This window comes from Alexandromys fortis, unplaced genomic scaffold, assembly GCF_014885135.2.
Source record: "Alexandromys fortis isolate MF-2015 unplaced genomic scaffold, M_Fortis_MF-2015_v1.1 scaffold_115, whole genome shotgun sequence".
Taxonomy (NCBI): domain Eukaryota; kingdom Metazoa; phylum Chordata; class Mammalia; order Rodentia; family Cricetidae; genus Alexandromys; species Alexandromys fortis.
This window is the reverse complement of record NW_026067989.1, coordinates 248,761-275,796: the sequence shown is the minus strand read 5'-3', so window position 1 is coordinate 275,796 and position 27,036 is coordinate 248,761. Positions and strand designations below refer to the sequence as shown.

Genomic DNA, 27,036 nt, shown 5'->3' with positions numbered 1-27,036 from the left:
TTCAAACAGTGCTGAATATTGACTCTGCCGGCTAGATTAGAAGCTACAGTCAGAAATTGCCCACCTCTGACATCCAGTGGTCTGTGTTGTTACAGAGGCAGCCAGGTAGTGCCAAACCTGTGAGTGCCTGCCTGGACCCCAGATCCCCCTTTTTCCCTGGTGAATAGGTTATATATTGCCTATTGGTTTCTTTTTCGTCAAAAAATTCAACTTTATTGCATATTTGTGGAGTTTCCAACACCTTAACCTGTGCATATGTGATGTACTCATTAGCCCATTTATCTTAGATGGAGGGCCTCTCTTTAAAACCCTGTATGGGAATAGTGTACCCGTGTGATGCTCATACCCTGGGTTATCAGCTCACTTGCCTCCTAGAGCGAACTTGCCCCCTTTCTCTTTTGATAGATAGGCTTCATAATGGTTAGCCCCCGTGGAGAGATGCGGATTGATAGGATTAATGTATGAAACTGGCTAGCACACCCACAGTATATGGTGAGCATTCGGCAAATGTAGCTATAAGTGTGATTCTAATTAATTATTTTCTTTTACTGCTACCACTTCAAAAACATATTGTCTTATGTTTTCTAAAGCTCTGGGTTAGTGTAAATTATGAATATTCAGAGATGTCTTCCTCATTTTGAAAATTAATTTGTTATACTGCATCTTCCTGTGACCCCTCTGGCTTCCTGCCATCCAGAACATAAATACTTGTCAGCCAAGACAATTATCAATCAAATGGAGCCTAAAGGAAAGACTTGGGATTTGTCTTAATTGTGGTTTACATACTAGAGTAACTTCATTATAGAAATGGCCAAATGTTAAAGATGAATTGAATTTTAACATCTCCAGGATCTACAGCTTTATGAGCAGCAGTCAAATATATGAAGGAAAAAAATGTTCAGTTGATAAAGACTTTGCAAAAAAAAGAAACTGATTTTTTTTAGTTAGAAAGTGTAATCTGTCCCTATTTTTACTTGATCTTATAAATTTGAAGAAACTTCAAAGCCAAACAACATTTTGAAGTGTCTTTACCCTAACTTTCTGGAGTGGTATATCTACAAAAATGGTCTTTTGTTAGGAGAGAGGCTTAGCATGTCTTTTTCAAAGAAAGCTGCCTTTTCTCTAAATAAACTAGACTGGTTTCATGCTCCTTTCTCTACTCGAGTCGCGTTTTGTCTCTTCTGTGCAAGCAGGGTTTTGGCCACAGCGCAGTGATGCTACATTCTCTTTGTTCTCCTTGTCTGATGTGCCTTTGATAGCGGATGTATTCTCGTTCTCTGGGAGCAAATCCAGACGACCTGAAGGACCCCATTAAGATTAGTATTCCCCGCTATGTCCTGTGTGGTCAAGGGAAGGATGAACACTTCGAGTTTGAAGTCAAGGTAAGTGTTCCTTCTTCACCCCTCTAGAAGAACAGAGGTTGGAAGCTGTGCAGTGCTTCCTCTGAGCATGAAGTTACTTATGAATGTTATTTTGTAAGACATTGGTCATATGCTTCTTTAATCCAGTCTGTGACGCACTAGACCACAGCACAAGGTAAGGTGGAGTGGCCTGTAATGATAGGATCATATCAGGAGGCAGAGAGACACACCCTGCTAGTGGGGCAGAGGGTGTCATCCCAGCCATACCAAGGTTCTAGAATTTTCCTGAATTTAGCTATAGAAAATCAACATTCACTCATTGTACACGTGTGCTCATGCGCACACGCGCATATATACACACACAGACTCACACACCTACACGCATACACACACATCCTAGGACAAAACAGAACAGTTGACACCCCACACACGGCATGGGCTTTGGCTCAAATTATCACATCTATAAAAACAGTAATATCTAATAATAGGAATATTATTTCATGTAAAGTCTTGTGCCAAGTGGCTAAGATGTAGTTAATAATAAATTATCATAACTAATGTCATTATCACTATTGCTCTGTATGTGTGTTTGTGTGTGTATGTTCTTAATATTAAAAGTTTCCTTAACCATTTTAGGTATTTTATTTATATGACTCTTTTAAAGAAAGAGATGAGCTTTCCAAAATAATGACTTCATCTTATTTTTAAATTTATTTCCACTGACTCATAATACTTAGTTAAATGTTGCTGCCTGCCATCCCCTCCTCCTCAGGGAATTAGCAATTAATCACATTTTCTTCCTTCAAGGATGGGCAAGGAAGATGTTAATGTAATGAAGTCCTCTGTAGTATTGGTGTGTGGATTCATGAGGGTGGCCTTGAAAGTACTTTGCATTGGATAAACACTGGCCTGCCGGTCTGAACACTGAGTTCTATAGACTTTGATTCTGTTGTGGTTTGCTTGATAACCTAGACAGTTTTTGATCTTCTCAGAGGCTCAGTTTCCTGCTTAGCAAAATGAGGGAAAGCAACAGTAAGTGGTCTCCAAAGGTCATGTATCAGAGAAGCTTGTCTGTCCAGAGAACATCTCCTAGCCAGGGAGCTCCTGAGGGAGAAGCAGGTAGGAAAGAGGGGAAAGAGCCGGCCTTACCACCTGCCTTGCACCTGAGGTGTCCTGAGGGAGCCCCTGTGCTCTGGGAGATCCATCCTATCAGGCACACAGTTTTCAGTCTTCCCAGAAAAATAATATAAATAATTTCTTATTAGTCAAGGTTTTCAATGCTTCTTTCTATGTACTGAGTTTTTCTTTACTAAAACATATAAATGGGGCATGATTTACTTATTTGAGGTTTAAGTTGAAAAAGCATGGGGCCAGCATGGTGATGGTTTTAGCTTTCCTGATTGGCTTTGTGGTGTTGTGTTAAGGGGTTAAGTATGTCTTTTTCTCTATTGTTTCTTATTACCCCTGAACCAATAATGCCCAATTTCTGCTCAGATCCTCTTTATTTTTCTCACCATTCCATATTGTATATGTTTGTGAGTTCTCTTTTTAACATGTGTAATGGCATACACATATACAAAAATAACTTCAAGTGATTTATAATGTTTCCATATTTTGGATTCTGAATTGGTTTTCTCCTGCTCAGAATTATAATTCACCAAAGTCAAGAAGTTGCAGAAGTGAAAACATGCACTGCTTTAAGTTGGTCCATGTCTGTGCTTTACCTTACTGATGAGCATATTAATAAAAGTTAACTATTTATTGGCCCCATGCTCAAGTAAAGGGAACTACTCTTTTTAAAAACTGGGTCCGTTTAGGTCAAAGTTTTAAATAGATAGTAGCCCAGTTAGTATGCAGATCTGACCCAGACTGTGAAGATGCAACTGCTGGAGAAAGTTAGAGAAAGCAAAACAGAGGATGCCAGAAGCTTCTCAGGATCAGACTTCCTTCAGTGGATGAAATCTAACTCCCATGGCAAAGCCAGTGACGAAAGTCAGCAGTAGCTCTGCCTCCTTCGGTACCTTCTCTGTTAGGAAGGCCTTCTGATGCCTGCACAGGCACCAAGTCAGGCCTGCACTCCAATGAGGACACTGTGAAAAGGGCCTTCAGACCTGGTACTAGAAAGAAACCTCTCCAAACAAAGCAAAGAAGAGACAAGCTGCAGGCAAAGGCACAGACAGCTCCTGGAGTAGCTCTGTGTGTGTCAGTGTGTCAGGCAGGAATTTTGTCACCTCAGATCCCATCATCTGTATAATGTGGACAATAAAACCCAACCAACTGGGTTGTGAGGAGCAGATGACTTTGCACTTCAAACTTACCTCAGAGGATGTCTGATACTTCCTGAGTGTTGTGTGTATTTGTTACTAAAGTTAAATAAAAACGGACAGGCCTGGGGAATGCATGGGCTGCTATCTTTAGAGCCCCTTGGTGATTGTTCATGTGCAACTATGTCTTTATGAAGCTTGGGGTTTTGATTGCTTTGTTTCTGGTTGGGTGTTCCCTGAAGTATCCTGATGCATAAAGAAAACTCAGAAACTAAGTCTACCAGTTGCCAGTATTGGAACAGAACCTCAGCTGTCTTATACTTGTTGCTAAAATCTCTGTAGACTTTCTTTATTGGAAACATATTATTAATTCTGTGGGTGCCCATGAGAGAAAAATAATGTAAATAACATTCAGAGTTTTTAAAAATGATTTTAAGTTTTTCTTTATAAAAATTTACATTGAAAATCTGATGTTGAAGCAAACTACTATTTAGAACTTTTTCAAAGTCTACAACTTTTTCTATCACTTATCAAGTATGTCATGCGCATGCCATATTATCTAATCTAGTCTCACACCTGATGATACTGTGCTACTCTTAAATTATCTTGGTGAAAAAGTGGCTTTAAGAAAACAAAGGCTATTAATTTGATTTTTGATAAAGGACAATTCTCTTTAGTTTTAGGTTGTTATAAGAAAAACTTGGTCTTAATGTGCATCTATAAATTATTATTGTTTATACTTTAGAACAATCATTGCTGCTTCTTTTTCAAAGTTTGTTTTCATTTTCACCTCTATCTCCCAATGGTATCCAAGGCCCTCTAGGGCTGTGTGTGCATGGCAAGCCCTCAGGGGTTGATCCTGCTGCTGTGGGACCCTTTTTTAGAGCATATCTTGCTGCTGGTCACTGGCCATTTCACCAATTATTTTTAAAGTATGCAAATAACTACAAGTCTTGACTTGAATGCCTGAGAAGAGAGCAATTATAAAAAATACTCGGTATGCTGCTTCCATCAAGTAAGAAATAAACACCGCCTGTGTAGTTGCTGAAGGCAGCATGAGTTTACGTGTGTGAATGCTTGAGCCATGCCAGCCTTGGCCCCTGGCATCCTCCTCTTACCCTCCTCTATCCTTGCTCCTCCAGTGAGTTCAGCCCTCCCTTCATCAGGTAGGATTTGATAGTCTTTAAAATGCATCAGCTCCCTGCGGGTACCTGTAAAGTGAACTAATGAAGAGTGTGCTGGGATACAGTAAAGGTTAGGGGATGCCCGAATACTCCTCATCTCAACACCTGTGGGTCCCAAAGGACTTTCTTTTCCTTAAACTAGAGATTTAATGAAAAAAAAAACTATTTTGTACATGCTTTTTTTGAGAGGACGAAACCAAGCTTGTTTACTGGGAAAGCTGAGAATCGGTAAGTAGATATGTTTGGATTTCAGTCTCATTTAATTTCTTCAAACTATTTTGTGGAGGCTTCATGTATATGAAGCAAAATATACACACTGTGGGAGGGGTTCCGTGAGCCTCATTACTTTTTGGGTCTGACTGCTTTAGCAGGGCCTACTTTTGGAGCTTCATCCCAAGATGTGTTAAGTGGTTATCAACTCTTCAGATGAATAGCAGCTCACTGTGTGGACATACTCAAATTGGGTATTCCTCTTATTGCTGCTTGATTTCCTGTTCTTTCTTTCTTTCTTTTTTATTTATTTATTTATTTATTTATTAAAGATTTCTGCCTCCTCCTCTCCACCGCTTCCTATTTCCCTCCCCCTCCCCCAATCAAGTCTCCCTCCCTCATCAGCCCAAATAGCATTCAGGGTTCCCTGCCCTGTGGTAAGTCCAAGGACCACCCACCTCCTTCCAGGTCTAGTTAGGTGAGCATCCAAACTGCCTAGGCTCCCACAAAGCCAGTACGTGCAGTAGGATCAAAACCCAGTGCCATTGTTCTTGAGTTCTCAGTAGTCCTCATTGTCCGCTATGTTCAGCAAGTCCGGTTTTATCCCATACTTTTTATCTATCACCATGCACAAAACTCAAGTCCAAATGGATTAAAGACCTCAATATCAGTCCAGACACACTGAACCTGATAGAAGAGAAAGTGGGAAGTACTCTACAACACATGGGCACAGGAGACCACTTCCTATGTATAACCCCAGCAGCACAGACGTTAAGGACAACATTGAATAAATGGGACCTCCTGAAACTGAGAAGCTTCTGTAAAGGACACTGTCACTAAGACAAAAAGGCAACCCACTTACTGGGAGAAGATCTTCACCAACCCCACAACTGACAACGGTCTGATCTCCAAAATATATAAAGAACTCAAGAAACTAGTCTGTTCTTTCTTGAGAACACATAAAGTTGGCCTCTCCATGATGTATCCCACACTCATTACTAATCTTTGGAAGGCACCTGCTTAGGAACTTTGAGTCAGAATGTCAGTTCTGTTTCATTGGAGTTCCACTTTCAAGGAGTCCTCTAAAAGCACATATTCCTGTAACTGGATCCTCAGTACATAAAGAAGACTTCTTGACTGACAGGTGTCATGGAGAAACAGGAGGTTCAAGGTTGGCCAGCCTGGCTCCTCTTTGAGTAGAGTGTCACCTGCTGGTCAAGAATATGTATCTTTAAGGTCCCTGCTTGCCCCCAATCACAGTTCCTTCAGTAATGCCACTCCCTAAACTATAGCTGTTACCCCAAACTCTTTCAAAGCTTTGCAGTGATTGATACAAAGGAGTCAGTTACCTTGAATCATGCTTGCTATTTTCAGTTAGCTGGGATCAGAGTGGGTGAAATTTAACTTTAAAATTACATTTCAACATGATACAAACCCCAGCCAGGGAAGTCTGTAGTTAAGACTAACAGAGGATGTCATACTCATTTGTCTTAGAAGTAATGACATTTTAAATTCCCTGTATTTTAATGTACATTTCAACACAGCAGTATAAAGAAATGAGCCAATGCTGGTGTATGTTTGGTCTTTCTGTTTCTTGAATTTCTGTTGATCCTGTAAGTCACTGTCCCACTTATTTCTGGAATGGCCCTTTGCAGTCTGTTCTCTCCATCTTCGTCCATAACCCAATGTCCACTCTGCTTCCATGCCACAACTTAGTCAGTTCCCCCCAAATGCCATTGTCCCATTTATTTCAGGTCTTCTGGGGGTTTCAGCTGATTAGACATTGCTGATCTTAGATAATCTTAGGAACCCCTCGTGTGCCTGACTGGAATAGTCATCCAATAGGGATAACTCAGCAAGTGACACACTGTGATGCTCAAAACTATGGGTGTGATTTAAAACCCTTTCTGCTGTTGTATTTTTCAAGTTAGAATGTTGAGTGCCCTTTGTAAATAGCACCCCACAAGTTCCATTTGCACACAGGGGTCACATTGCAGCCGGCTTGCTCATAACCATTCAAGGAGAGTGCAAGGATGGAGCCTCCCGTGTTAAGCCTGAGGATGCAATCACACTTCAGCCCTTCTGCCTGCCTTCTGATGGGCACACAAGGCCCTGGCATTGGGCAGTCTGCAGCACCTAGGTTAGCTTCATTTTCTTTAGACACTTGTTCACATAGAAACATGATGTGGGAGTGTCATATATCAATCTGTTGATTTCATTGGTTAATTAAATAAAGAAACTGCTTGCCCTGATAGGTTAAAACATAGGTGGGAGGAGTAAACAGGAGGAAGAGGAAGTGAGGTAAGACTCCTCAGACAGACTCCAGCTCTGCTCTCTGGAGCAGAGATGCCAGGCTCTGCTCTCCCAGGCAACTCCGACCCAGGATGGACGTAGGCTAGAATCTTCCTGGTAAGCGCACCTTGGGGTGCTTACACACATTATTAGAAATGGGCTAAATTAATATGTGAGAATTAGCCTAGAAGAGGCTAGATAGAAATGGGCCAAGCAGTCTTTAAATGAATACAGTTTGTGTGTTGTTATTTCGGGCATAAGCTAGCAGGCGGCTGGGGTGCTGGGGACGCAGCCCCGCCGCTCCTATTTCTACAGAAACACATGTCTAGGCTGACTTCCCGCATGATGTCAGGACCTAGGCACTCTCCAGCCCTCTGATAATAGAAGTCCTTGTTCTCTCTGTCCTCTGGGGAGCTTACTGAGTTGGCCAACCTCTCACTGTTCTCTGGTGAGCAGCACACATGCCATGCCCATTCTCACACAGATGCAGGTTAGCCCTTTTGACAAGCTCTCTCGTCTACTTGCACACCACAGCATCAAGTACCTCAAACACAAAACGTCCAAATCTTTCCAGTTAGGTGATTTTTTTTTTTAACTCGGGGAAGCAGACTCCATCGGTTGCCCTAGAATCCTGCCTCCTTTTGTTCTGTCTTCTAATTGATGGCTTGGAAGGAGATGAGAAGCAGCAGCAGGACGCAGTGGCAGGGAGAAAGCATGATGCTTAGGAAGTTGCCCAGCACAGCTATGTAGACCATTCATGGCAGCAGTGCTCTTGAGTCACGTGAACCCAGACCTTTCTGATGTATGAGATCCTCACATATCCCTGTAGCTTCTAGCTTGTTCCAGCAATATGTTTAACCTTTCTTGTGAGCATCATCCATCCACATGGCCAAATGTTCTCAATTTATAAGGATGACTCCTTGTTATCTGCTGTCGTTTACCTAACCACCCCAGGACTCTCCCAACTTGCTTCTCTGTATGCCATTGACTTTGCAGCTCCTCATGAAAAAAAGAAAGCTAACATCTATCCCAGAACCTTCTATGCCCCCAAGCATTTTGCCAGACATTTCTACAAAGTTCCAAAATGAGGGTATTTGTTACATTACATAAAGTAAGAAATCATGAGTGACTTGCCTAAGGCTATACAGCTGGTAAACAGGCCCAGGCCCCACATGCCTCATGGTATCTAAATGTACAAAACTACTCATTCCCTTTCTTGTTTTAATGCACTTTTTAAATGTCAATAATTCCTGGACAGTTTTTAAAGTTGAGAACATATTTTAGTATTGTCTTAGCCAGAATAGCCACTTCCTAATCCTTGCCTCATTACAGAATTTACTGTTATGTGTGTGTACACACACACATTCACATACATTTGAACTTTTTGTCTTGATTTCTGACTAAGTCTTGCATACTTTATAAAGTGGAGTTACTGTTAAAGCTCTGACAAAGCCGGAGCGTTTGGTGGTGGGCAGACCTGACAGGAATCCTGAAGAAATGCCCAGGAAATGTGCAGTTTAGAAGTTGCAGTAATTACCTTTACAGTCAGAGAAACCTCTCTCTCTACTTGGCAGAACAAAAATGAGAGCCATTCCAGTCTATTAGAGAAACCACACACACATACATCTTTTAGAAGTACTTGCTCCCAACTTGATAGAGTATAAATGTTCAGAAAGAGTGGTGTGTTGGCATCTGGGCCTGTGCTTATTAGTTATGTGATAGATTATCTCCCTGTGTGGGGATTAGCAGAGCCAAGACGAATGGAATACTGCGCATGCCCCGGCCATCTAGACCCAGGACCCAGCGTGTGTGCTATTTTACAGCATGAATAGCAGCGAAGGCAATCACATCAGATCTTGAAGAGTCACATTCACCACGTGACTATTTTGTCTGAGAGAAAGAACAAGCAAGCAAAAAAACAACAAAAACATTGTTTTCCTTTTTCCAGGTTTCATTCCAAAGCAACTTATCTTTGATGTTGTCTCCACGAGGACCCCTGTGTTTGTTCCCACAAAATAAATATTCAAGGAAGATGAGAAAGAAATGAGACTGAGTCTCAGGAATAGGAGAGATGTGGCCACAGCTTCAGGGTTTGCATTTCAGTCTCACCCAAGTGCTTGTTTTAAGAATGTGTTCATGTCCCTGTTTCTTCCCAGCTGTTGTGATTTTTTTCTCTCCTCCTAGAATGGTTGTTACAGAGTCAGATGGTTTGCAGCTGCTGCTCATGGAAACTCACCTGTCAGCAGAGCATCAGAGAAGGATTTCTTAAAGAGCAGATTAAAAAAAAAGTTTAATTAAGAAAATGCTTCATGCAATCCCTTTTGATCCTGACTACCTCCCCAACTCTTCCTAAACTTTCCCCTGTTGTATGGAGACTTGAAATAATCACACAGAAACTATATTATTTAAATCACTGCTTGGCCCATGAGCTCTTATTTGCTAACTCTTACATCTTGATTTAACCCATCTCCATTAATCTGTGCATCACCACAATGGTCATGGCCTACCAGCAAAGTTTCAGGCATCTGTCTCCCGTAGCTTCATGGCTTCTCTATTGACTCCACCTCCTTTCTCCCAGCATTCTGTTTAGCTTTCCCTGCTTATCTACTTTATCAACCCCCCCCCAGTTTCTTTATTAACCAATGATATTCACAGCATACAGAGGGGAGTCCCACATCACTCCCCCTCTTCCTTTCCCATCCAACTTTATGTTCTTTCTCTCTTTCAAAACAAACTTTTAAAAATCAAAACACGCAAAAGACTAATAAGAGAAAAGATACCAAAACAAAGTGAAATCAACAAAAATTCATGAGAAAAATTATCCTCGGCCGTGGGCCTGCCCTGTGGTGTAATTGATGTACCCAGTGATACTCAATGGAAAACAGCTTTTCCCTTTACTAGTAGCTGTCAATTACAATAGCTTCTTTGTTGGGTGGGGCCCCATGTCCACTTCCCCTGCTCTGTGCTGCAACCCCAGCTAGCGTGAGTCTCTGCAGGTCTTGTGCCACAGCTCTGAGTTTGTACGTACTTCGGTCTTGTTATATCTGGAAAGTGCTGCTTCCATGTGCTCTGGCTATTACAAACTGTATGCTTCTTCCATATCCCCCAAGTTTTGAGGGGAGAGGCTGGATGAAGACATCTTGTTCAGGACTGAAAGAGGAGCAGCTGTGTCTGAGGCCCAAGCATTGTGCTTTTGACCTCCTGTTATTCTCCTTCATCCTTTGGTTTCTCATGAGTTCGTGTTAGCAGCTGAAAAACTTGAGGCCTGCAAGAATTCTGCTGACATTAGACAACTAGTTAAGGCTGAAGTTGGGGCCAAGTCTGCTCATCCATAGCTTTTCATTTTCCATTCTCTGGTGATGGTGATGTCCTGCTCCCTACGTTGCCTCTCAGTGTCTAGGTAACTTAAAAAAATAGTGCATAGTCTGTCACCCTTGGCCTTTACTGTACCTTTAAAGTGGAGTAATGTCCCCATTCCTCACCTACCTGGAATGCCCTTGGGTTTGAAACCCAGGGCTTCATACATTCTATCAAATTTGCTTTCAGCCCACCATATAAGGTAAGCATACTAAAACAAGCAGCATTTTCTCCTATTTTGAAGACACTGAAATTGAACCATGAAGCAGTTATTTCTGATTATTCAAGAAGACTGGGTTTGGCCAACTAGAAAGTCCCATTTTCTTTAGATCACTTCATAGCTGTCTAGAGTTTGCTGTTAATTCAGCACATAGCTCTTAAGTAATTTTCACGGTACCACAGATTTGGACCAAACTCAAGTCTCTGAGGCAAGTTCTCTACTTGTTCATAGCCCCTCTATGCAGAAGGCCTCCTGCTCTTTCCTGGAGCATATGAAAAGCAGAAGGATATAAAGTCTGCCTGTGACTCTGATCCAGGAATCATCAGTCTCCAAGTTCCAGGTGCTTCTCACCCATGCTGTCGTCAGTAGGATTGGAATTAGACTCCTTTTTACTTGCATAGTATAGTGACTTGGGATCAGGCCCTTCTGCTGAGGCCAAGCCTCTTTCTTCAAGTGTCTTGAGATAGGATTTTTGCAGCTGCCCACTCATAAGACACATTATTATGGGAAAGCTTTTCACGCTCAGTTCAGGGCTTCTTTATGCTGTCTGAAATGAGATACATGACAGTTTGCTGCTTGCCTCCAGAGCTCCTGGATGCCTGCTGGCACTGTCTCTCTCCTGTGTGTATACCTACTGGGCTGTAGAGACCACCTCTTCTTTAGGCTCACTAGACAGAGAAATAAGAACAACCCTGAGTATGCATGGGGAAGCCAGAAACGTGTTACATTGCATGCAAGGAAAGAATGTTCAGACTCCACCAAGTAGTATGATTTTAACACAGCACAGGCTTTTACTGCTTCTTAATTTCCCTTCCAGCGGAGACTGCTGTCCTTCACTGAGCCAAGGAATGCAACCCTTGCCCACTGGTTTGGCTTTGCTACTTAGGGGCAAGGACTCTGAAATTAACTAACTCCACCTTTTAAAGGCCATTTAGAGATTATTACCTTTGGATTCTTCCTGTGTCATTTAGGGTCCTCATACCCACCTGATCCAAATCGTTTACTTATGTGTCTTTTTTAAATCAGTGCAGCGTTCTCTCCAAAAGAAATGTGATAAATGATATTGTTTTTCGCTTTGCTTTAAAATTCTTTGGCCTCTTTTTTATCTCTCCCAATGCCTACTTACCAAAAACTCTACAGAGTTGATTTGTGGATAAGTCAGAAAAGGACAAAGATGCAGGTCATTCTACTGCCTTCAGAAAGAAAAGGAACTAAGAAGTGTAGTCAAAATGTGATTTATTGGAATGAACCTCTGTGTACTGAGTGAAGAAACAGTTGTCCCTATTCCATTACCCACTTACTTTATATCTATGTGGTTTTGTAATATACATAAACACACATACCATCCTATATACATTAAGAAACAAATGTGCAGAAAAGATGAAAAGGATTTGCACCACAGCAGCTGGGTGTGGGGATGAACATGCATAGAAATAGATGACAGAAATAAGAAGCTCATGGAAGGTGCTCAGGAAGATATCCAGTGGACTCGTGGTGTTGTTCCTCTGAGAGGGATGAGGGCATTTGATGACTGGAGGGAGAGGAAAGATGTTTCAGGCAGTGGGAACACTGAACTCAGAGATGCACAAGTGACATATTGGTAATAGAATATAGTAGAGTTTGAGGTTCACCTTAGAGAGGCACTCAAACGTGAGAATGCCAAGTATAGAAGGCAGAAAGTGGCTCAGGACTGAGTATCATAGTATTGCTTTGAAAGACACTGGAAGGATGCTGTGGGGATTGTTCTTGATTGCATCCAGTCCTTCTAGATGGTCATAAAAAAGTGATTGTGGGGACTGAAAACCCAGAATATTTGAAATGTTCATTAGAGAAAATGTAATTGGAAAAGTAGAGTGGTGTGCCAAGCTGATATAGCCTGTAGGTCATTCTAGCTATAAGCTGAGAAGCGAAGCACCATGGGCTTCCTAATGTGGAGAATCATTCTGATGAGTTCCACTATTAGGCTGAGGGATCCAGGAATGTTGAGGTGCTGGTCTCTGGAGTCAGGAAAACTGCCCCAAATCCAGCCCTGGCCTCCAAGGTGGGTGGTTCTGTAAAGAAGAGACCAACAGGATGCTAACCAGCAGATTCAGCATCATTGTGCCATTTGTCCCCACTGGAAATCAGTACACATTGGTGTTTTGGTCCTTGCTGACAGATTTGGTGATGCTGGAGGTAGATGTGAAGGAAGAGGAATGGGATAGTGACTGTGTTCAATGCAGGACATTGCTGTGTTTAATGGGATGTTGGCTTCAGTTAACACTCTTGGCTAGTTCTTTTTGCAGCAGTTGTCTGAAGAGATTTTAATTAAAGCTGATGCACTGATGCGTATTTCTCCACAGATCCATACTTTCAGAATTTATTCATGTTTTACATAAGACATAGAGTCTAATTAGTGGATTAGATTCTGTCATCTTGGGAATAATGAGACCTTCATGAATTTATCATTTTCTGGCTTCAGTTTAAAATAGTTAATAGCACCTAAATTTTTTTTTTCTGTTCTGGAAATGGAACCCAGAGATTTTCACATGCTATGTATATGATCTACCACTGAACTACATTTCCCAATACATATAAATATTTGTAATCACAAGTACCTAATAAGAAAAATTACTAAGCTGGTATAGCTCATATGACTATTTTTATTTTTCATAAAGTATACCATTCATTAACTATACTTATTATGCATTATATCCCACCAATAGAAGTAGTAATATAAAAAGAATGAAATAAAAGTAAATATAAATAAGAATCAATGACTTCTTTCTATACTGCATGGGCCATCTTGACCAGAAGCTGAGACAGTGCTTCTTGGCCTCCTGTTCTGTGGTGGGACATGTTAATGAAGCTGCAATCATTAGTCTTTCCAGTTGTACACATCCACACGTTGGGAATGTAGTTAAGGTCCCCACACGAGTGCTTGAGAGTTATTCTTAATGTGTATATTAAAGATCCCTTCAGGTAACTTACTTAATTGGGGGCTAGTTAGAGTCTTTTTCTTTGAGTGACAAGCTCTTGATGCTGCTCCTCACGCAGGCGGTTGTACACCAGCAAATGCTGCTGATGACAATCAACAATCCCTAGCCCGGCAAAATATGTATACAAGATAAACTTGTGGGAAGCACTCAGCTGAGAATTATTTGTAAGTAAATGCAGTCCATCTTGAGGACATGTTTAAGATGCACTTGATCATTTTACAGCCCAGGAAAGATGGATTTGTATCAACAGAACCATTCAGCGAGAGAGAATTGATCGATTTGCTCTTCAGAAGCATGCCACAATGATGCTTTTCTTTCACAATGCTAAAGGAAATAATTGACTGCTTACGTCGGACTTATTTGTTTTGCTGATCTGCTGTCCTCCCCTCACGATCAAAATCCTGTCCTATGCTGAGTTTTAATTTAGAGCAAACTGGGACTTCAATTTGTATTTTTGCATTTCTCTGTGTCTGTTTCCAAACTTCACATGAGGAAGCCTCCAGCCCTCAGCATGGTATGTTTCCATGAGAGAGAAAAGCTTTGACCATATTCATGCAGAAATGTCACACAATGCCACACAGGGCCTTCCTCTTTTCTGAGATGATTGCTAATGGGTGTCATTCCACACCATCATTGTCTCCACCTTGTTTACATATTGCTAGACAAAGCAGGTCTTAAATATATGGGATGGGAAGCTTGACCCTTTCCTGACCTTGTCTATAGTCTCACTAAAGATAAAACTCTCAGGGTAAAGACTTTGAAAATCTCAGAATGCTGCCCTATCAACTTGTGTTTGAAATATACAGAGGATTTGCCGTGTTCTCGGTGCAGTTAAAAATCAAAAGGCCTGCTGTTGTGGTTACTCCAGAGACATCTTTGAGTGATCCACACCTCCAGCCAGAGCAGGGCCACCACAGGCAATGCTCCAACAGCCCCTCTTCTGCCTTCTGACGGATCTGCAAGGCCTGGGTTCTCACCTAATTTGAAAAGTAAAATAATTTCATGAAAATTTGTAGGTGCCCGGTGTATGTTTTTTGCAGTGAGAGTCTCTGTCTCACCCCAAATACTTCCAAAGGTAGACATTTTACTTCCTCAGAAGACTTAAAATTTTGTAGACTAGAGCTATGTCATTAATTGCATAAATTATTTATTTTGACACAATTGTGTAATAAGTGTTTGTGACGTGTGCTTTGACCATGATGTGAACTAATGTTACCAAGCCTCGGGGGAGATTAAGTGATTCCTCTGGGGAGAAAGAGTGAGAGGATGCCATGGAGGGAGTAATTTTAGTGGAAACCCCACCACGAAACTCAGACGAATCCTCCTGTTAGAGAAAGGTGTGTGTGGCTCATGAGGCATTCAGAAGATCCTTATAAGTAATGCCGTATTTTGTGTTCACAACTTCTCTGTGGGGTGACATTGCTCAGCACTGGGAGCTTCTGTGAGATGTTACAGAGTTATCTAGAAGAGTCTCTGGATCCTGGCTGAGGGGTTAGGTGCTGAACGGGAGGTGGGACATGACTATGCTTATATCAGAATCTTGTGGGCAGTGGTGTTGAATTCAGTGGCTGTGTTCTAAGCAGAGGTGTGGGTGGAAGTTGTGAACATACATTTCTAATAAGTTTCCAAATAAGGCTTGTGCTTCTAGTTAATTCATATTGCTTGAGATAACAAACTTAAGTATGACAGAAATTATTGACACATGTATACCAGGTTATTAAAATCCTTAGATATTGGGCAAAAAATAGTTATTGCTCAGAATGTGCCAATAATGATCTTCCCTATTTGCTTTGTTCAGTGGGAACGACTAAAACAATGGGGCTGTGAGGCTGAGCAAGCTCTCTGTTCCTGCAGCATCTGAGTTCTGTTAGCATTTCTGCTGTGAGAGGGATCCTGGTGTCACTGGGTAACAAGCACAGATACCGGTACCATTATGACCTCATGAAGCCTGGTATGAATATGAAAATGTAGCTGAGCATGGTCCTTACCACACTGGTCTACCCCTTTATTTTCCATGTGCACACATAAAAGCACTCTACCCCCATTATAAGCATTCAGGACCAATACCAAGAAAAACCAGAAGGGTATAACTGAATGCTTTGAGATGTAGCCTTAGGAAGGGACTTAACAGTTTCCTCTTCCATCTCACTGTCCAGTCTATGCCCAGTACACTGTGGCTGTCTCAGTATTTGCAGTATGCAATTAGAGGAGGTGGACTATCCCAGGGATGCTGTGAGAAAGAAGAGTGGTACCCACAGTTGTGCTGTTTCTCTCACCAGAAACTTTGGACAGTGACTAGGTATTAGCAAGCTGTAAAAGCCACAGAGGAAGAAAGTATAGGCCAAAGTGCCCTAGGCTCAGAGCCCAGTTTGCCTCACCGTAAGTTTCTTTGATTTTTTTTTAAAAGTCCTTTTCTTCTTGGAGAAATTTTAAATATAAATTCTGTTTTAAAGTCTCTAAGAGCAAGAGGATATTAAAGACAGGCCTGTCTTAGGGCTCGGTCTTCTAGCTGTTCTTGAGGAGGCCTCCCGTGTGTCCCATTCTCCTCTAAAGGATGTGACCAAAGGAGTAAAAAACCAGCCTTCCTGGAACTCACATTCTAGTGGGGAAGGAAACCCAAAACCAGGATAACTGTATGCCATGTTTGCTTCATACTCAGGTATTGCTAATTCAAAGAACAAAACACAGAGCCTCCGAGGCCACACCTGCAGTGTACACATCTGGCATGTTCTGGGTGAACCTGGAGTCAGGAGAGGCTTCAGGTGAGCCAAGGATACGACAGAGCATAGAGACCCTTGTAGGGAAGGTAAAGAACTCGAGCTTGTACCTCACTGGAGTAGGATGTCTTGGGCCGTGTTCCATTTGAGCAAAGAAATGGCCTCAACTATCAGTGTTTAGCAAGATCCTTTCGGCAAAAGAAAGAATGGCACAATGAGAAGGGATATAAGCACAATCAAGGGACCAACACCAAGATCTGTTGAGAATAGTTAGACAGAGATAGTGGAATTGGTGAGAAAAGGCCAGATTCATATTCCGAATAATTAAAATAAGGGGTTTGCTGACTGGTTGCATGTAAGGTGCAAGGAAAAGGACATTAAAGATGACACCACGACATGGGACTGAATGAGCAGAATGACATCAACTGAAGTGGGGGAGAGGATAAAGTTTGAATATGATTCATTTCAGTAACTGTACCTTGTTCAGTTTGAGCTGCATGCTGGACATTGATGTAAGCAGTAGGGTATGTAACTCCAGGTTCAGCAGAGGGAGATGTGCATCCAGGGAGTGCTAGCTCAAATGGAAATTTGAGCAATGAGGTCACTAAAGGAGAGAGCGCAGGTAGAAAATAAAACATGTCCAAGGATGAAACCCTCATGCATTTGATGTTTAGAGGTCAGGGAGATGTGAAATCCCGGCAAAGACAAGTGTAATGATAAAAGAGTAGCCAGGTGAAGATGTGAGCAGGAGGAGTGAGGCCGCTCTTCTAGGGCACTTCCCAGAGGTGCAGTGAGAGCATGATCAAGAAGTAACCCATGGCAACTGGGTGGTGATGGCGCACGCCTTTTATCCCAGTACTCGGGAGGCAGAGACGGGAGGATCTCTGAGTTCAAGGCTAGCTTGGTCTACAAGAGCTAGTTCCAGGACAGGCTCCAAAGCTACAGAGAAACCCTGTCTCAAAAAAAAAAAAAAAATTTAACCCATGGGTTTTGCAGTATGGAGATAATGGTGACCTTGTGGGATGCTATTTTAGTGTGGATTCAGGAGGAAGCAAGAAGAAATAGATTGGTATCATAAGTAAGTTTTTAAAAAGAAGTTTACTTTTTTTGTCCCCGGCAATTTTATCTACTTCCCTTAGCCAAGAGGATAACTATATGTTTTTTCTTGGGTTCACCTTCTTCTTTAGCTTCTTTAGGTTCACCAGGTATACACTCCGTGACCTTTATTTATGGCTAGAAACCAATTATGAGTGAATACATCCCATGTTCATCTTTTTGGGTCTGGGTTACCTCGCTCAGGATAGTGTTTTCTATTTCCATCCATTTGCATGCAAAATTCGAGAAGTCATTGTTTTTTACCGCAGCATAATACTCTAATGTATATATATTCCACACTTTCTTCATCCATTCTTCCATTGAAGGGCATCTAGGTTGTTTCCAGGTTCTGGCTATTACAAATAATGCTGCTATGAACATAGTTGAACAAATGCTTTTGTCATATGATAGGGCATCTCTTGGGTATATTCCCAAGAGTGGTATTGCTGGGTCCAGGGGTAGGTTGATCCCGAATTTCCTGAGAAACCGAAACACTGATTTCCAAAGTGGTTGCACAAGATTGCATTCCCACCAGCAATGGATGAGGGTACCCCTTCCTCCACAGCCTCTCCAGCAAAGGCTATTATCGGTGCTTTTGATTTTAGCCATTCTGACAGGTGTGAGATGATATCCCAAAGTTGTTTTGATTTGCATTTCCCTGATTGCTAATGAGGTTGAGCATGACCTTAGGTGTCTTTTGGCCATTTGAATTTCTTCTTTTGAGAATTCTCTGTTCAGTTCAGTGCCCCATTTTTTAATTGGGTTAATTAGCATTTTAGAGTCTAGTTTCTTGAGTTCTCTATATATTTTGGAGATCAGACCTTTGTCTGTTGCGGGGTTGGTGAAGATCTTCTCCCAGTCAGTAGGTTGCCTTTTTGTCTTAGTGACAGTGTCCTTTGCTTTACAGAAGCTTCTCAGCTTTAGTAGGTCCCATTTATTCAATGTTGTCCTTAGTGTCTGTGCTGCTGGGGTTATACTTAAGAAGCGATCTCCTGTGCCCATCTGTTGTAGGGTACTTCCCACTTTCTCTTCTATCAGGTTCAGTGTGTTCGTACTGATATTGAGGTCTTTGATCCATTTGGACTTGAGTTTTGTGCAAGGTGATAGATATGGGTCTAATTTCAATCTTCTACAGGTTGACATCCAGTTGTGCCAGCACCATTTGTTGAAGATGCTTTCTTTCTTCCATTGTATACTTTTAGCTCCTTTGTCGAAAATGAGGTGTTCATAGGTTTGGGGATTAAATTCCGGGTCTTCTATGTGATTCCATTGGTCGACTTCTCTGTTTTTATGCCAATACCACACTGTTTTCATTACTGTAGCTCTGTGATAGAGTTTGAAGTCAGGGATGGTAATGCCTCCAGAAGATCCTTTATTGTATAGGATTGTTTTGGCTATCCTGGGTTTTTTATTTTTCCATATAAAATTGATTATTGTCCTCTCAAGATCTGTGAAGAATTTTGATGGGACCTTGATGGGAATTGCATTGAATCTATAAATTGCCTTTGGTAGAATTGCCATTTTTACTATGTTGATCCTCCCAATCCAAGAGCAAGGGAGGTCCTTCCATTTTCTGGTATCCTCATCTATTTCTTTCTTCAATGCTTTAAAGTTCTTGTCAAATAGATCTTTCACTTCCTTGGTTAGAGTTACCCCGAGATATTTTATATTGTTTGTGGCTATTGTGAAAGGTGAAGCTTCTCTGATTTCCCTCTCTGCTTCCATATCCTTTGTGTATAAGAGGGCGACTGATTTTTTGGAGTTGATCTTGTATCCTGCCACATTACTAAAGGTATTTATCAGCTGTAAAAGTTCCTTGGTGGAGTTTTGAGGGTCACTTATGTACACTATCATATCATCTGCAAATAACGAAAGTTTAACTTCTTCCTTTCCAATTCGAATCCCCTTGATCCCCTTATGTTGTCTTATTGACCTTTGCTTCAAGGCCACTTAACAAGCAGACGATTTTACAAGGGACTTAACTTACCTCTCTGTACATTATATGTAAATTTATTGGGTGGGCAAAGTCCAACAGTAGATTTGAAAATGGGTGGAGTATTTAGATTAGTAGTAAAAATAAGCAAATAAATGAAGTCCTAAAGAAATAAAAAAAAAAAAAAGAAAAAAAAAGAAGTTTACTTAAATGGAAGGGGCAGTGTGGATGGTCAGCTGGGAAGGAAGGTAGGTAAAGTTGTAGTTTAAGATGGCAGACGGATGAACTGTTGAGATGACTGTGGGGATAATGCGACTGGAGAGATATACATCAGTGTGTTCGAGAAGAGAATTGACATGCTTCTCAGGAAACCTTGGTGCTCAAGAGAGTTGGTTTGAACTGGTTGGTGTGTTTTCTGCCTAAGGTGTAGAAAAATGAGGTCAGGACCCATAGTGCAGAGGAACAGAGCCCACCAATAGTGTTAGTGGTGCCTTCTGGTGGCTTCACGGTCTGGTAGGGCTGTGATTCTGCAGGAGTCACTTGCAGGCAGAACAGAGGTGACAGGTGTTCCTCATGTATACTGAAGTCTTAAGAGATCTTGCAGGAGCTCCACCACGTGTCCAAGAGGTCCAGTGGAAATGTTTCCCATGAGGGAGGAACTGGTTTCTGAGTTATGGGCAAAACTTGAACTTCCTTCAGTGTCTTTCTCATCCCAACAGAACAACACCGCACCTCGCCTCCGAGATCTCTTCTCTCTTCCTACTCCCACAGCATGGGCGTGGTTCCAGCAATCCTCTGGCTTTCCTGGCATCTTGCACCACCAGTATGTGGGAAGCTGAAAGGCCTCCACTCTGCTTTAGTTCTCTCACATGCCTGGTTCTTGTCCACCGAAGACCAGGAGTTCGCCTGTTCTCTACTGCTTGTATCAGCCTTGCCCACTCCCCATCTTCAGGAAAGCAGACCAGCCAGGCTGCCAGCAGCACTGCTTTCCAGCTTGTGTGCCTAGCATGTTGGCTTCAATGTCGGGGTTCAGATGCAGGGCATCTGCATTGTCACTTCCATAGTACCTCCTTGTTTCTTATGTAAGTGCCTGATTTCAGAGAAATTCATGAGAAGAAACCTGCCATTATTAAAATGTTAATGAAAAATAGAGAAGCATAATAACAAAAACATGCATCATTGTGCAAAGCTCTCACCCTCAACCCCAGAATGGCTCATTTGCCTATACAGAATCTGGCTGTGCTGGGATTCAAGACACTAGCTCCTGAAGCTCTACCTGAGTGTTCTTTCATGGTGTCTCTTCTAATGCCCCCATGTGATGTAGGAGGTCCTTCTGTCTTTGTGTTGCTTTTATTGGTTAATGAATAAAGAAACTGGCTTGGCCTGTAGCAAGGTAGAACTTAGTTAGGCAGGGAAAACTAAGCTTAATGCTAGGAGAAAGGGGGTTAGAACCTGGCCGGTAGGCCACGAGACTCGTGGTAAAATATAATATAATGGAAATGGGTTAAATTAAAATGTAAAAGGTAGCCAATAAGAAGTTAGAGCTAATAGGCCAAGCAGTAATTTAATTAATACAGTTTCTCTGTGGTTATTTTGGGAGTCTGGGTGGGGAAATAAACAAGCGGCATTCCTACAACGCCCATGGTTTGCTTCACATTTCTCTTCCCTTTTTTAGTTATGATTCTCCTCGTCTTTCTCTGCTATCTAGTGTGGTGACCTCCGGGAACCCACACTAGACATTTTACATGGAACACATTGCTCTACCCGAAAGGGTATCCCTCTAGGTTCTACCAGCCAGATGGCGAGTTAACAAGACACTTTTTTCTGGTAATATTTTTTTTATTTAGAATTTATTTTAGACTGTGTGTGTGTGTATGTGTGTGTGTGTGTGTGTGTGTGTGTGTTGGAATGTGTATTCCATGGCATGCATGTAGAGGTCAAAGGACAGCTTTCAGGAATCAGCTCTCTTCTTCAACTGTGTGGGTCCTGGGGGTGGAACTGTGGTCTTCAGACTTGGGGGCAGGTTCCTTTACCTATGAGTCATCTCATCCGCACATTAAGAAATACTCTTGGAACCTTGGAACCCATTAGGAGGTGGTCTTCTGCCCCTAGCTTTACAAAGGTGTCATTTATAATAAGACCTATAAGACTCGGGAGCAGATAATGTGTGTTTAGTAGGACATGCTTACTATTTATAAGTTGTATTAATGCAGCTAGATTAATGTTTTCAATTGTGGAGATATTTTACATGCTAATCACTTTTAATTTAATTTTTAAATTATGTTTTTAAAAGTTTAGTTACTTTTTTCTTGTAATTAATGCTGACTTGTTTTTGCTTCCTTGCTAATAGATTTCTGTCCTAGATGAGACATGGACTGTATTCAGGCGTTACAGTCGTTTTCGAGAAATGCATAAAACATTGAAGCTAAAGTATGCAGAGGTGAGTTATGAAATGATTATTTCCAATTAAGAGCACTCATTTTATAAAGTAAGTGAGCTGATTGCATTAACTCATCTTTTCTCTCTCTCTCTCTCTCTCTCTCTCTCTCTCTCTCTCTCTCTCTCTCTCTCCCAACACTAGATCCTATCACCAACTTTGATTTCAGTTACTCATCTGTCAAAGTTACTGTCTTCATTCTGTTCTTACTCTGTTGTACAAAATTGAAAGATTTTCTGAACACAGATTTTGAAAATATTAGAGATGAACTAAAGTCCATTATTTATATAAACATATGGTTAATTTCAGACATTTTAATCAATTTATATCTTTTAAACAATAACATCTACTAAAATGAGCCAGGACTCGGGAGGCAGAAGCAGGTGGATCTCTGTAAGTTTGAAGTCATTGTTGTCTGCAAAACAAGTTGCAAGATACCCAGGACTGTAACACAGAGAAACCCTGTTTCCAAAAACAAAAAACAAAGCAAAGCAAACTACTAAAACAAAATAGTGACACATTTATTAGCTTGGATTCACTGCTTTTTCTCTTAAAGACTCCATTCCTGCTTAATCCTCTACTTAATGAGAAATCAGTCATGAGATTTTAGTTTGTCATCACACAGTAAAGAAAAGGATAAATAGTAACATGAAATTATCTAGAAACAAGAAAGTATTGCATAGATTGGATACTCAAGTGTATTGATACATTAATAATCTCTTTTGGACAAAGACTGGATTTTAAAACAAGTTTAAGTAAACAAAAAAATGTTGCTGGACTGAAGTGCATTCCCAGATGCTCACAGTGACTACTCAGCAGAAGATGCTGTGTGAAGTTCAGCGCTGTAGTAATTTAGGTTGGGCTGCTGCAAAACAGTCGACAGTCACTGTTCACCCTCTGCGCCCTCACCAAGTACTTTCCCACCACTGTCTATAAAATCCCAGACATTCTGCAGTCTGAAATTTAGTCCAGTTTGAATCACATCAATAAGCCAATGTCTTTAACAGTTCCACAGCTTTTACCATCTCTTAACCATATAAAATAGAAGGTAACATTTTTTTAAATATAATTATTGCTTGATTTAAAGACTCAAGGTAACCCAGTTAAAATCAAGCCATCTTTGAATTAAGGAGAAGCTTCTAGTGTGCATTGTATAGTTCAGTATTCTCAAAAGGTTTTGTTCTAGAAGTAACCATATCAATTCAAGTCATGAAGTTTGCTTCTTGAGTTTACCTTCATAGCCCAAATTATTATTAACAATTAACAAGAATATTGTATACATACTAAATACACAGAACAGCTTGATTTTAAAGTGAACTTACAGCTCATTAGCTTCCTAGTTATGAGTTACTACATCAGTTCTTTAATAATGAGTAGATTTTTGCATATTATTAATGTCACTAAAGCACCAGGGTAACAAATAGAATAAGTGTTGTCTTTGAAACAGAAGATGTAACCTGCGTGCATGTGTACATGTGCACATGCCATTTACTCCATGATTATTCCAGTTCTTTAATTAGTTGAGCTCATTCTGTATATTCAGTCCTCTAGCTTCCTATAGTACTATAGTGGACAGGAGCAAAAGTCTTTGCTCTTACATATCTTAGATTCTTATGGAGAGAGCGGACTGTGAACTGATTGTCTTGAGGAAGGCTGTGTGGCAGGTGTCATTCTAGTTTAGTCTTCTGCATTTTAGGAAGAATACAGTGAAGGGCAGTGGGGACAGAAGGTACTTGATATGTTGATGAAAAGCCATCTCAGGTTGGGATCTTTGACCAGATGGAATTCAAGTTTAAGTGAGTGAAGAGAGATTCAGAAGAGTTTTAAGAGGAACCAGTGCACATCTCTGTTGGTGTGCTTTTATTTTAAAGAAAACTCCAATACAAAAGCCATCTGTAAAGATACGATAAAAGAACACTTACCTGGCTTGGCATGATAGAGACTCTTAGTCCAGGGGTTGCCTGGTATCAGGAAGGAGATTTAAACAGGGACTGTTGTATGTAAAAGTCTTTCTGTGGAGGAGGATGTTTATGTAAACAAGCTGACATATTATCTTCAAATGAAGAAAACCGAACTGGCTTTATTTGTTAGCCTCTTCATTCACAGATCTGTATTTAGAAACTCTATTGTGACTAGCTAAGAATAAGATAGTGACATTCTGGCTTCTTATGAATTAGAAAGGATGAACAATAAGCAGATACTTTAGGTACTTTCTGATAAAGTGAAGTGCCACAGAGTAAATAAAACAGGATACCAGTACTGTGGTATACGAGCTAGGCAAGCTGGCTAGTTTTTAACCAGGCAGGCCAGTCAAGACTCAAAGAGATAGAAGCTGAGGTCTGAATATTGTGAAGAAGACAAGCATTGAGATCTAGAGCTGAACACATCTTAAGTCAAGGAAAACAGCAGATACAGAGGTACTGGGGTGGGACCAAATTGGTTATGACCCAAGAACAAAAGTGTGTGATAATGGCACACGTGGTCAGGATGAGGGCAGAAACTGACATCATGATCACTTAGGGTATTCTTATTTGTGGGAAGCCATGGGTCAGTAAAACAAGGCAACAAAGTGACCCAGTGTCGCTGTTTAAAGGTCATTTTAACACTCGAATGGAGAAAGGATTCTAGAATGGCAGAGAGCTCAAATCCAGAATTATATTTGATAGATTAAGTTTGAAGATGTTCTTAAACACCCAGTGGAAATGTCAAGAAAGATAAAGGGTAAGACTTCAGTTTGTTCAGGAAGCTATATGAACTTCTAAAGTAAAATTCGGCTTTTAGATCAGCAATAGTGAGAACCCCTTTACTTCTGTTTTAATTGCTAGCTACGGTTCAGCATTTAGACCATTATATTCCTGACGTGTCCTCACAGGGGCCCCTTCCTAAACACAGCCTCAGGATTGAGATGGTACCCAAGAGCAAAAATTGCTTTTCCACGTTGAGTTCAATTTTGTGACTTATAATTACTTTATCCTGAGGACAAAATACATTAGTTATGAAGGAGGGTCCTGAAATGCTTGTGTAAATGCATTTCACAGAGAACAGTTAATGGGAGTGGGTGGCGGTCTGAGACTAGCAAGCCTGGCATGTGGGAAGGAAGCCTTGGTGCGCTGTGTTTTTGAGCTGCCACAGCCAGTCACATGTAGGTGCTCAGCGACGGTGAGCCTGGTGCAGAGCTTTGTACCTCCTGTCACTTTCTGTCTGACTGCACTGTGCGCCCAGCGCTGTTTGTGGGTGACAGGAAGAGTTGCTTCCTGTCACGGGGCCAAGGCCAGGGTAGGAAGTCAGGTACTTTATTTAATTTTCTATTTATCCTTTTGTCGTTTGCTTTCTTTCGTTGGTGACTCTGTGTGTGTGTGTGTGTGTGTGTGTGTGTGTGTGTGTGAGAGAGAGAGAGAGAGAGAGAGAGAGAGAGAGCGCCCTGGTTGACCATGCACCACTATACTTGCCTTCATCTCCTTTTGCTAAACGAATACTATTAAAATCTGGAATTTAAAAGAATCATGTTACATCTCAAATCTTTATAGTACCTTATTCTAATTCTATATTGATCTTACCCCATCAGAGTAAAGCAGTAGTTTCCATTTAACATTTCAAGGTGGAGCTTGAATATTGAGTTGATTGTCTGCTGTGTACCTTCCAGTAAATTTGGATTTCTTTTGTGTGTCTCAGCCTCATGTTCTCTTACTCCTTAAGTGTCTCTTGCATTTCAAGATTAGTACTATTTGTTGGGTTCTTGTTAAGTATTATTTCTGTCACTAGACTTCATACTGTCTCATCTCTGTCTGTAACATTAATCTCCATTTTCTACATCCAAATACTCTGACCTAAAAACACCCTACTAGGCACATGACTTTAACATAGCTGCTTCCGGTAAGCCACAGGTGTTATGCAAGGACACTGGAACTCTCTCTCCTGGACACCTGTTTTATGGACATGTGGGAATGCACCTTATTTACCCAACTCTGTCACCACATTGGGCTCATTCTTTCTGTGGAGGTAGAAAATTATTCTTGTCTTCATCGCATGAGTAACAGTGTTTAAAGATAAGGTTTTGGAATGATATACATACATAAAGTTTACTCATTACAAGGATCTAACTTTTTGATCAAGTTGGAAGAAAATTGAAAAGCACAGTGGAATTCAAAATATACGGAATCTATAATATACTTGCTAAGATAATCCTTTGACACCTTAAAGCTTCAGTTTTAGTTACAGCCTGTAATCTTCTGGAACTTTGTCTAAAATTACATCCTGTTCTTTCACATTCCCTCTGGAGTGTGTTCTCTTGAGGACACACTCTAAAATAGTTGGATGTGACAGCTCCTTTTATGGAGATTTTGATGATGTTGTTTCAGTGATCCTTTTCAGGCTTCAAATAGATCCTAAGTGCATGCTTGAAGATTGAGGAAGGTATACCAAAGTGTGTCTTGTTGTTGGTGGAGGTGGGGATATAGGGTTTTCCTACTGTGGCTGGTGTAAAATTTACTATGTAGACAAGGCTGGCCTAAACTCATGGAGATCTATCTGCTTGTCTCCCAAGTTCTGAAATTAAAGGTGTGCATCACCTATACTGGGTAAATATACCAAATCTCCTCTGAAGTTTATCTTAACCTAAGCCTCAGAGGTATCTATTTGCAGCATCTATCAGGGTTCCCTTGAGTCCATCGATAGCTGTAGGCTCAACAGACTCCCAGGGGCTATACAGAGCATTAGGGCCCCTGCCTCCTCAACTCCCACTGGCCTGCAGGCAGAAGCTAGACGAGAGCCTACAGCACTCTGCAGTCAGTACACGAGGCTGTCTAGTCGTTGTTCCCTTTGCCTCACATCTTGCAGGTAATTGCCTACGTATTTATGAGATGAGGCAGCCATGGACAAATATGAGTATCTTAAACCTAGTATCCCATGCTACTGTGGAATGATTGTCTCCATAAGCAGAACTTGCATAGCCCCAACAATAGGCATGTGGTTAGATTCACCTAGAACTG

At 41.2% G+C, this 27,036-nt stretch overlaps 1 protein-coding gene across 4 annotated transcripts in view; it reads left to right on the top strand.

Annotated features, from left to right (window-relative positions):
• The window catches only part of Kif16b (kinesin family member 16B), a 252,088-nt gene that overhangs the window by 177,062 nt on the left and 47,990 nt on the right, over positions 1–27,036 (top strand). For all 4 annotated transcript variants that reach the window (XM_050159551.1, XM_050159548.1, XM_050159549.1 and 1 more), the window contains 2 exons: positions 1,260–1,382; positions 21,962–22,051. In XM_050159551.1, the coding sequence (XP_050015508.1) occupies positions 1,260–1,382; positions 21,962–22,051 (213 nt within the window). The remainder of the gene's footprint in view (positions 1–1,259; positions 1,383–21,961; positions 22,052–27,036) is intronic.